The 11,228-nt window shown below is 56.4% G+C and overlaps 1 protein-coding gene across 1 annotated transcript; it reads left to right on the forward strand.

Moving 5' to 3' along the window:
* The first annotated feature begins 2,229 nt into the window (after positions 1–2,229).
* On the forward strand, positions 2,230–8,181 carry LOC127390400 (C-type lectin domain family 2 member B-like). The gene is made up of 6 exons (XM_051631985.1): positions 2,230–2,305; positions 5,420–5,624; positions 5,709–5,786; positions 6,117–6,298; positions 6,398–6,498; positions 6,658–8,181. Exons 2-6 carry the CDS (start codon positions 5,492–5,494, stop codon positions 6,779–6,781), a joined length of 618 nt encoding a protein of 205 aa, XP_051487945.1. The 5' UTR covers positions 2,230–2,305; positions 5,420–5,491; the 3' UTR covers positions 6,782–8,181.
* Positions 8,182–11,228: the final 3,047 nt, after the last annotated feature.

Here is an 11,228-nt window from a genome sequence, read left to right on the forward strand (position 1 = left end):
TCTCCTGAGGTCCCTGCTCACTAGAGGTCCCTGCTCACCCGAGGTCCCTGCTCTCCTGAGGTCCCTGCCTGCTGCCAACCACCTGTGCTGAGACTTCTTCCTGCCACCCGTGGGTTCTAAGAAAGGGTTGCAGGGGAAGTCATCTGCACCCAATATAGAAATACTGTTAGAAATGCAATGCAGTGTTGGTTTTGCACCCTAGTGCTAGAAGCACAGTGTTGGGTTTGGTTGTTTTTAACTATACCCTAGTGTTAGGAATGTAAGAGTTTGGTGAAGAGAAGTGAGATCTCTGCCCATTCCAATGACACCTGAGGGGGGTTTTACGGGCCAAGCAGCTGAGGGACTGAATTGGGCTCCACCTGGGGGATCCCAACACGGAGCAGGATTTATGGCCAAGATCAGACCCAACAAAGCCCCTTCTGTCTTGCTCCTCGGGGAAGGATGACACCAAGAAAGCTCAGAAATATATACCTTAAAAGGGGAAAAGTGACCTGCTAGAATGGAATGTGTGAACAGGGGCAGGAAACTTATGGGATCATTAGAAGCGTGGGATAGGTTGTAAACCCTGGAATGCCCAGCCAGGGGGGAAACAGGGGAGGGAACCTTGGGAATAGGGAATAGAAACCGTTATTCACCTGACTCTGGGTGTGCCTGCTTGTTTAGGTCACCCATTCTGGCAAGAGTGTCAATAACCTGCTTGGCTGAGGGATCCGTTTGGGCCTGTTTGCTGGTGCCACAAACATTTCTCACAACACCCAGACCATCTCAGGAATAAAGTAGGGGATCACATTTTGGGATCATTCCCTCCCTAAGGTGCTCCTGCCTGACACCTCCACACAAACCACCACCCTATATGGGGCAGGTGTCAGGCACATCCCTCCTTCCTCTTCCCCTCCTAGATAATAAGAGTTAATCTGAGTGTGTAAATGATAAGGTGAATTTATAAATAAGCATTAGGACATATGTAAGTGTGTAAATGATAAGGTGCATTTATATTTAAACATCAGAACATATGTAAGTGGTTGGTATTTGGTGTTTTAAGGACATTTCACAGCTCCTATGTCTTTGGATTACCCTCTTGGAGCCTCCTGCCCCAAATTGTTTGACTTTTCACCTCAATAAACCCTGTGTTTGTAAATTCTAATTGGGATTCAGCTGCTGTTATTAGAGGCATTAGTGAGCACTGGACAAGGGTCTCACGCGAACAGTCAGTGCCCAAGTTCCCTGCTCCTCCGGGAGAGGCGAGCGCTGCCTGCGGAGCTCCCGGCAGACCCGAGCAGCTCAAATCACTCCAAAAAGGAAACAGAAGAGGTCGCAGATCGCGACACCCCCCATCCCCATCCTCACTTGCATGCTAACGTGTGTATAAGAAGGGAGCCGCGGGGGGTCGGGGCGGGACTGACTTCGGTGGGGGTGTTTGGGAGCAGAACAAGCCCTGGGCTGAAGCCACCAGCAGGTCAAAAGCACTGAAACCTGCACCCCAAAAGATCATCCTCGAGGGATGCGCAGAGGAGAACAAAGAATTGTCATGGGGTGAAAAACACTTTCATGGCTCTGAGATCCTCCAGCAGCATCACTGGGGCTGCTTCTGACCAGGCTTGGGCCAGGGATGAGGCTGGTGGGAAAGCCCTGGGAAGTGATTCTGGGGAACGGGGCTGAGAAGTCACTCAAAAACATACGGAAAATTGAGAATACTTAGAAAAAAATCCACTTTTGGGGGGAATCTGGGGCAGGAGGGAGAAAAGTGCTACATTTATGACAGCTTTGTTGGTGCCAAGATGATCTGTGCTCTCCCTGGGGGGAGGAGAAGTCGGGGATGCTCAGGATGGGGGAGAAATGATGTCATGGAAAAGTGGGACACTCTGGGCAATGGGGCTGAGCCTGGAGCAGCAGGAAAAGCTCCTGGGGAATGGGAAAGAGCACAGGGTGATCTTGCCCCTTCCCTCGGGGCAGGGAAGGCGGGACCCAGGTGTTGCACAATAAAGACACATTAGCGGGGGTTCTGATTAGCTGCACACCCTGCCGAAGAGGTGCCCGGGTAAGAGCGAGCAGAGCAGCAGGTCTCTGGAGGGAAAGTTGAAAAATCTTGGACACGAATCCTTAAAAGCCCTGATGAATTAAGCAAGACCTGCTGGCAGCAATTAGCAGCAGAGGGAGGAGCCCTCATCGTGACTCATAAGGAGTTCCCAAAGGAGTGAGTCACGATGCTCCCAACTCCAGTATCCGGCAGCCCCTGGCAGCGCTGGCTCTTGCTCTCGGAGGAACTTGCGGTCTGGGATTCAAGCCCGGACACGACCCGTGGGCGGTGGGTGCCTGTGGGTGGGGGCTGCTCCTGAGGTGCTGGGGCCGGAGCTGCTCGTTCCCGGCGGGAGCGGCCGCGGGGCTGCGGGCAGGAGGGGGCTGCGTTGTCGGAGCCGGGCAGGCCCCGCTTTCCTCCCCGGGGGGACATCAGCCCCGGGCTGTGCCGGGAAGCGGGTGATTCTGTGGGTGCCCGGCGCCCCCGCCCCCCCGGGAGCTCCGCCAACGATCCCCGCAGCCTTGAAGAGACGGGAGGGCCCGGGGGGTGGCTCAGAGCTGGCAGGGTCGGTGTCTCCCGTCGCCGTGTCCCGGCAGGGGGCTCGGGAGCGGCCGCGGCTGGTGCGGGGCTCGGCCGCGCGTTGCGGGGCTGCGGGCAGGAGGGGGCTGCGGGAAAGGGAGCCGGGCGGGCCCCGCTTTCCTCCCCGCCGCTGCTGGCGAGTGTGAGGAAAGGAATGTGTGTGTGTGTGAGGTGATGTTACCCTCCAGCGGCTTGTCCAGCGTCGGTCGGTGGCCAGAGGGCAGGCCGGCAGGTCCGTGGTGTCGGAGGGGCAGCCTCTCGGCAGCGGGTGCAGCGGCCGCTGGTTTCCCCTCCAGCGGCAGCAACACGGGGAGGGGGCTCCGGCCCCGACCCCAGGGCTCGGGACCCCGGCACGCTCGGCGCTGAGGCTCAGGCTGGACCCGGGGCAGGCAGGCAGGCAGGGTCCCAGCACCAGTGTCCGCAGCAGGGGGGTGTCCCAGGCAGAAAGGTCCGAACGGGCCTCAGGGAGGAGGGAAGGGCCCACCTGCTGCCCTCGCCCCTTTGATACCCCCTGACCCACCTGTCCAGTCAGTGTCACTGTCCAGACCCAACGAGCGTCCATCAGCCCCACGTTAGGGCGGTGACACCAGGGGCACAGGGTGGCTTGTCGCCCATCCTTTCTGTCCCGGGCCACAGCTGTTGTTTTGGGTCCAGTTGTCCTTGAGAAGCAAGTCTGGTTTAGTCCCTTAGCTGGGGATAATCAGGAGAGGCCTTTGCTGGCTGAAAAGGCATTTTGTTTAGACTGATGTGGGGAAGAAAAGAACAGTTTCCCACAGTGATCTTGCCCTTTTCCTCAGGGCAGGGAAGGCGGGACCCAGGTGTTGCACAATAATGACATTTTAGCAGCACATGCTAATTAGCAGCACACCCTGCTGAAGAGGTGTCTGGGTAAGAGCGAGCAGAGCAGCAGGTCTCTGAAGAGAATGTTTAAAAAACCTGAACACGAATCCTTAAAAGCCGTGATGGGTTAAGCAAGGCCTGCTGGTAGCAATTAGCAGCAGAGGGAATCCTCGTTGTGACATAAAGAGATCACAGAGCAGTTAGTAGCAGATGACAGCAGGTTTGGAATCTCTTTCCAGTTCTGATTCATGCTCTTGGAAGAACTTATGGCCTTGGATTCAAGTCCGGATAGAAGCGGTTGTTTCTGGATGCCAGTGGGTGGGGGCTGCTGCTGAGGTGCTGGGGCCGGAGCTGCTCGTTCCCGGCGGGAGCGGCCGCGGGGCTGCGGGCAGGAGGGGGCTGCGTTGTCGGAGCCGGGCGGGCCCCGCTTTCCTCCCCGCGACCCCTTTTGTGCCGCCGGAGGAGCGGCTGCTCGTGGGCTCGGGGCTCCGCTCCGTCCGTGGGCGCTTCTCTCGCTGCCGGGCGGGGGAACCGAGCTCGGGGCAGGGAGGGGGGAGTGCGGAGCCGCCGGCCCCGGGGCGCCGGGGGGGAGCGGAGGGCTCAGGCCGGGTCCCGTTCCGGCCCCGGAGCCGGCTGGAAAAGTCCGCGCGTGGGCGGCGGGTCCGGCCGGGCGCTGCAATGTCGAGGTGCTGCAGGGAGCTGGCGGGGGGCTCTTCTCGCGGGGAATAAGCACAGCCCAGAGGGAACGGCCTGAAGCGGCGGCAGGGGAGCACTAGGTCAGGGACTAGAAGAGTGGTTGGACGATGGAACGTGCTGGTGGGAAAGCCCTGGGAAGTGATTCTGGGGAACGGGGCTGAGAAGCCACTCAAAAACAGATGGAAAATTGAGAATACTTAGAAAAAAATCCACTTTTGGGGAGAATCCTGGGTAGGAGTTAGAAAAGTGCTACATTTATGACAGCTTTGCTGGTGCCAAGATGATCTGTGCTCTTCCTGGGGAGAGGAGAAGTCAGGGAAGCTAAGGATGGGGGAGAAATGATGTCATGGAAAAGTGGGACACTCTGGGCAATGGGGCTGAGCCTGGAGCAGCAGGGAAAGCTCCACGGGACTGGGCGTCACCTGCCCCACCCATCAGCAGGGCCACTTTTTGCCATGGCTTCTCTGCTCCCAGATAGCTGTTCGCTGACTGTCCCTGCTCGACGGACGGGGTCACCCCCTTCTATCCAGTCACTGCCAGTGACAAGATCAGGAGAGGAGCAGGGGCCAGGGCTGCGGGCAGGAGGCGGCTGCGGGGAAGGGAGCCGGGCGGGCCCCGCTTTCCTCCCCGGGGGGACATCAGCCCCGGGCTGTGCCGGGGAGCGGGTGAGGCTGTGGGTGCCCGGCGCCCCCGGGAGCTCCGCCAACAATCCCCGCAGCCTTGAAGAGACGGGAGGGCCCGGGGGGTGGCTCAGAGCTGGCAGGGTCGGTGTCTCCCGTCGCCGTGTCCCGGCAGGGGGCTCGGGAGCGGCCGCGGCTGGTGCGGGGCTCGGCCGCGCCTTGCGGGGCTGCGGGCAGGAGGGGGCTGCGGGAAAGGGAGCCGGGCGGGCCCCGCTTTCCTCCCCGCCGCTGCTGGCGGAGGAGCGGCCGTTCGGTGCCCTGGAGCCGTGGCCGGGCTCGGGGCTCCGGGCAGTCCCTGCGGTTCCTCAACCTCCCTGCCCGGGGGACCCGAGCAGCGGGTGCGGGGGGGAAGGTGGAAACGCGGGGCTGGGCAGGTGAGGAGCTGCTCGGGGTCCCGTTCTGAGCCCCGCGCCCCTCGGGGCCGCTCTACGTGCTCCGGTCGCGCTGCCGCTGCTGCCCCGGCTCCCCTGCCCGCATCCCCCGCCCGGCCGGAGCGGGAAAGTCCCCGTCCTCTTTTCCCCCTTTTTCACGCCGCCTGCTGCTGCTTTTATTTTTTTTTTTTTTACGGGCTCTGCTGGATCATCAGGATGTGCTCTGCAATCCCCAGGTCGAGGAGAGCGGCTGTGGTGGTGAAACTGCACCCGAGCTTGGCTTGGAACAGGCTCTGCTGGCACTTGGGATGGTGGGGACACGGCTCTGGACTTCTTGCCAGGCAGGAGAACTGGAGCAGGCCTTAGGTCCCCAGGACGGAGGGGAGCCCCTGGGCATGGAGGTGCCAGGGAATAGAGGCAGCAGGGGCTGCAGACCTCTGGGTGAGTACAGAGCCACCCCCGGGGGCCGCCAAGGCTGTTCCTGGGGCCATGTCCCCCGTGGACAGGATGTTTTTCTTCCCGCAGGCAGGTGGTGCCAAACCCACCGCTGGTGTGTCCTGGCTGTGCTCGTGGCTCTGGCGGTGGCTGTTGCTGTCCCCTCGGGTAAGGCAAGAGCAGCCTGGTGGGAGCAGGGCCCCCGTGCCCAGAGCTGTGTGTGCCCCCGGCAGCCCGGGCTGGACGCGGCCCCTTCCCCTGCTGTGGCTGTGCCCTGTCGCGGGGGTCGTGGGGAGGAGCAGGGACCCCCCGGGCCTGCCGTGGTTCAGCTGCTCAGCCCTGGGCTGTCTGCTCCCTGGAGGGCCCTGGCAGCAGGTCGGGGATGCCCGTGGGGGGAGCCCGGGGCCGCCTCCTTCCCTGCCCCTCGGAGCTGTGTCCCCTGCTCCCAGCGGAGCAGAATCCTCTCGCCTTCTGCCCTCTTGTCCCTTCCGTCTCCAGCAGGAGGACGCGGGGGGAGCGTGGCTCCGGTGCTGGGCTGTGCTGAGGACTGGGTCGGGTACCGCAACGTCTGCTACTACCGCTCGGAGCTGGCGGGGGCGGAGGGGAGCTGGGGCTGGAGCTGGGAGCAGTGCTCCTTGCGCGGGGCCTCGCTGGCCATGCCCAAGACGGAGGGGGAAATGGTGAGTGAGGGGCTGCTGGGGGGATGCTGGGGCTGGGCTGGTGCCTGGCGTGGGGCTGGCAGCAGCTCCTGGCTGCTGGCTTGTCTCTCTGCTGGCCAGGAGTTTCTGCAGCTCCTCAGTGCCCGCGTTGATCACTGGCTGGGGCTGCTGAGACGGGGCGAGCGCCTGCAGTGGCTGGACGGCAGCAACTGCACCCTGAGGTGGGTCCTGCTGGGAGCCAGGGCCCTGGGGAGCCCGTCCTGGGGGGGCAGGGGCTTGGGGGGGCCGTGTCTGCTGGGGCTGGCCCTTGTGCCCTGCTGCTGCCCGAGGGGCCAGCCCGAAGCCGAGGGGGCCAGCGGAGCCTGTGCTGCTTCTTTCAGGACCAGGGTGGTGGGTGCAGAGCGGTGTCTGTTCCTGACTGACAGGGAGCTCAGGGGCTCCAGCTGCTCCCAGGCCCGGCCTTACCTCTGCAGCAAGCCCCGTGCTCTGCTGGATGCTGCTTGACAGGACAGGACGGATGGAGGAAGGACCTTCCCCGTGCCCAGGGCTCCCAGCTGTGTCGGGGGGTGTAAGGGTCCTGCTGCTTACCACAAAAAAGATGTGTGTCCCATCAAACCATTTTGACATATAAGGAGGACTAAATGGACACCACCCCAACATGGTGCCTCTGGCACCTGGAACCACCAAGACCCAAGACACTGGCTCCTTGCTGAAGGGATCTATCCCCCCAGCCTGGGGCTGGTCTGTCCTGCCCCAGGACTCAAGCCAGGCTGGGCCAGGGTTGGTGTGCAGATGGGATAATGCATCGGGCACCTGGAACTCACCCTGACCTCGAGAAGTCACCAGGCAGCCCGGGGGGGCTTCTGCCTCTGTGAGAGAGGAGACAGGAACTGCCAGTAGCTCTGGGCACCCTGGTGTGCTGCAGCCTGCCAGGCCTTTGTGGGATCCCAGGGGCAGCAGAAAGGCTGAAATCCTACTGCTCTTTGAAGAGCAAAGAGCTGAGAGCCCTGCCTGAAGCCGAGGGCAGTGCCAAGCCCAGCGGGACCGCCGCCCCAAGGAGCCTGTTTGCTGCCACGTGCTGCTGCTGCTCGCACCTTGCATACCTGTTGTGTGAAGCATTTGTCACACCAACAGGCCCAAACGGATCCCTCAGGAAACAAACACTACATTTCTAACACCTGTCCCCCTCCAGCCTCGAAGCCCTCACCTCTGCTGCTTTCACAACCCCATCCGCGGATCCTCCCTGCTTTTCTCTCTCTCTCCAGAACTCCCTCCCCAGGCACAGGCACACCCCAGTGGGGGCAACTGCGACCCATCCTGAATTGCCTCCCTTTGCCATAACAACCCTCACCTGATCGGTGGCTGGTACTGCAGTTCTATCTTTGTACACCTGTTTTGGTTATAAATTGTTATAGGTGAATCATGAAATTAATCTGCTGCTCAAATGTGAATGTTTGTAATTGAGGGTTAAGCTCGTAGCCTTCACTGGGAGCCGGATAGAGACTGTGACCAACTAACTGAAGCAGAGAGTGCTTCGTTTTTGAAGCTGCCAAGGAAGCTGTCTCAAGATTTGATAAGCAAATTAAAGAGTATAAAAAGAAAAAGGGGGGAGTTTGTTATAGGTGAATGATGAAATTAATTTGCTGCTCGAATGTGAATGTATGTAACTGAGGGTTAAGCTGCCACGTTTGTTAAACGTTTGTAGTTATGTTCTGTTCTATAATGGTTCATGTTGGAAGTTATACCTTGTTATGTGATGCTAAGTGCTGATGGCCATATCAGGTAGATAGAACTATGGGTTGTATCACCTTGGTGTATAGAAACAGGGGTTGGGTGACGTTTTGATTGACCCTGCGAGTCCCGGAGAGCAGCGGCAGCAACGCAGGGGACGGAATTTTCCGAGAGAGGGGTGGACCAGAATTATTAAGCAGTTGTGTGGAAAGCAAGTAATCTTTGCAAACTTGCAGGACGTTACTGAGGAGGAGTGGAACAGGGAAATTGGGAGAGGCCTGGAGTATCAGGAATCGCAATAAATTTAAGGGAACCTCTTAAATGCCACCATAAGGAGCCGAGCAGGGAAAGAAATCATAATAGCAAGGTGCCAGGAACTCCTGAAGAATGCCACTGCTGCCAAGAAGAAAATATACCTCGTTGCTCCCTGCAAAGGAGTAGACGAAGGAGGCAGAGGGGTAGAAGTGTGGAGGTTAATAGTGCTGGGCCTGATGAGAAGAGCTGTGTTCGCTCCCGTGGTGATAAGAGGCAAAACAAAATGTGAATGTGAAACGAGAGCTTGGCTTATTTTTATACTTGGTGTACAGGGAAGTAATCCTCATCAACCTTATGAATGGATCCTTGCGAGGTGGGAGGATTCTTACCTAATTAGATGAAATATCCCAGTGGGTCTTCCCAGCTTCGTTGCCTCACTCTGTGACTTAGTACCCATACAACCCTGCTTGCACCAGATCCCCTATTATCCATGTCCAGCTTCATATCCAGGAAAGGGGTATTGTAATAGTCCCGATCAATATCATTGTTCATACTGGGAATGTGTTACCTTTGCCTCCTCCTGGACTCCTCCACACAGAGATAGGTTTTTAAAAACTGAATGGGCACAAAAGGGTTGTCCCCTGCCCCGATCTGAAGGTGACAAAAGGCAGAGGGGAAAGCGGAGTGTGAGGTGGGGATCAGGAAGGGTGAAAATAAGAATTAGTAACTGTCATAACATAACCCTCAGTATCGTGCAGTTAGAAGATCCAGGGTGGCTATTAGGGAAAACTTGGGGAATTAGATATTGTGAACCTGGGACAGATAGGGGAGGCTTAAGTTTTTATCCAGAAGAAGGTAATTATAGATCAGCAACCTATAGGTCCCAATAAAATTCTAAAAGGGTGAAAAGAGAGAACGAAAGAAACAGCTATAGACCTTAAAGGATAAGGTAACTACTACACCAACTGCTTTAGGCCCTATAGAAACCACCTTGAGGGTTACCACTGTAGAAGATGAGGACAGTGATTTGCTGTGGAAACTGGTTCAAGCAGCATATCATATCAGCCACACAAAGCCTGATGTTACCTTCTCTCGTTGGTCATGTTATGATATAAGACCCCCTTTTATGAAGCTATAGGACTTAACAGCACCTATAATCTGACTAATGAAGCTTGTAGCCTTCACTGGGAGCCGGATAGAGACTGTGACCAACTAACTGAAGCAGAGAGTGCTTCGTTTTTGAAGCTGCCAAGGAAGCTGTCTCAAGATTTGATAAGCAAATTAAAGAGTATAAAAAGAAAAAGGGGGGAGTTTGTTATAGGTGAATGATGAAATTAATTTGCTGCTCGAATGTGCATGTATGTAATTGAGAGTTAAGCTGCCACGTTTGTTAAACGTTTGTAGTTACGTTCTGTTCTAGAATGGTTCATGTTGGAAGTTATACCTTGTTATGTGATGCTAAGTGCTGACGGCCATATCAGGTAGATAGAACTATGGGTTGTATCACCTTGGTGTATAGAACCAGGGGTTGGGTGATGTTTTGATTGACCGTGCGAGTCCCGGAGAGCAGCGGCAACAAGGCAGGGGATGGAATTTTCCGAGAGAGGGGTGGATCCCCCCCGAATCGGTGGGTAAAAGGATGAAGGGCTGGCAGCCTCAGAGCCCCGGGCCGGCTGCAGGTGTCTGGGGTGGCAGTGCAACAAATGCTGGGTATTTTTGTGTTGGTGGTGGTGGGTTTTTTTATTTTCTGTGAAGAGTATCTGAGCGGCAGCAGCTGCGGGTGGCTGCTGCCTGACAGCCCCGGGAGGAAAGCGGCTGCCTCAGAGCTGACTCTTCTCCCTGAGAAGCTGCTTCCCTCCTGGAACTGTGGTAGGTGTGGAATACGTCTGAAGCTCTCTTATTTTATAAAGAAAACAGGGTAGCCAGCACCTCGAGAGGGAAGGAGCAGCCGCAGAGGGGCGAAATGACCCCAGATCCCGCGGCGGGGCGGCGGAACCCTGAGGGCTGGTCTCCTCACGTCGTGCCCATCCCGGCTGGAGGTCTTCCCCTCCTTTGGTGCTCATAGTATTATTCAGTATTGCTGTCCAAACGTGGGGAGTATGTGTTGTTTGTTGAACTTCTCTTGTGAAGCTGTGTTACAGGTGTGTATAGTCAGGACTTGCTGCCATCGCTGATACCCTGTCAAGAGAATAATTCACGTAGTAACTGCTTCTGTGCCTTTTGGGGTGATAAACACACCTTGTGCTTTTTTTAAAAAAAAAAGATGTTACAACCAATGCTATTTGATCAAAGGTTTATGGGTTTTTTTTCCAGCTCTAAAGATGTGTGTTTGCATAGGCCAGCACAAAAGCCTTGGTTGAACAGATTAGATCTTTACGTTGGGAATTGCTTTTGTTGCAAGGGCTTCCTGTCTGCTGACTGTATGTACGGCAGGGAAATTGCTCTTCTCTCTCCAGAAACAAGGAAAAACACGTACTAGACAACTCTTAAGCCTTTCCCACATATGGGTTCAGACTGTGAGGTGCCTAAATATATATATATCTAAAGGAATAGGTGTTTCTAGGACTTACAACCTTTGCTCAGTTGGTGCTTAACTCCCTGAAGGCTTCCATGCTGTTTGCCTCTGTAGAGCAATCTTGACTCTTACTCCAAGGGCCAATTATTGTGTTCAGAAATAGGAGTTTTACACCTTTTATATGTCAGTCGTAAAAGGATATATGTGAAGCTGTGTTAAAACACAAACTTTTTTATGCAGTCAAGACAACTGGAAGATGTAGGCAAGAACACTAGAAATCTCTGCTAATAAGCAGGTACTGTGTAGCAAGATAGTAAACTTCTAGCAGTTTGGTGTTCATATCAGTCATTAACCCACCTGCATGTTCACCCCAAGGTGAACAAATGGCAGGTCAGCTGCTGTCCTGCTCAGTGGGAGAGAGGGCACCTTGGTGGGTGGTTCTTTTTTTCC

This window comes from Apus apus, chromosome 14, assembly GCF_020740795.1.
Source record: "Apus apus isolate bApuApu2 chromosome 14, bApuApu2.pri.cur, whole genome shotgun sequence".
Taxonomy (NCBI): Eukaryota; Metazoa; Chordata; class Aves; order Apodiformes; family Apodidae; genus Apus; species Apus apus.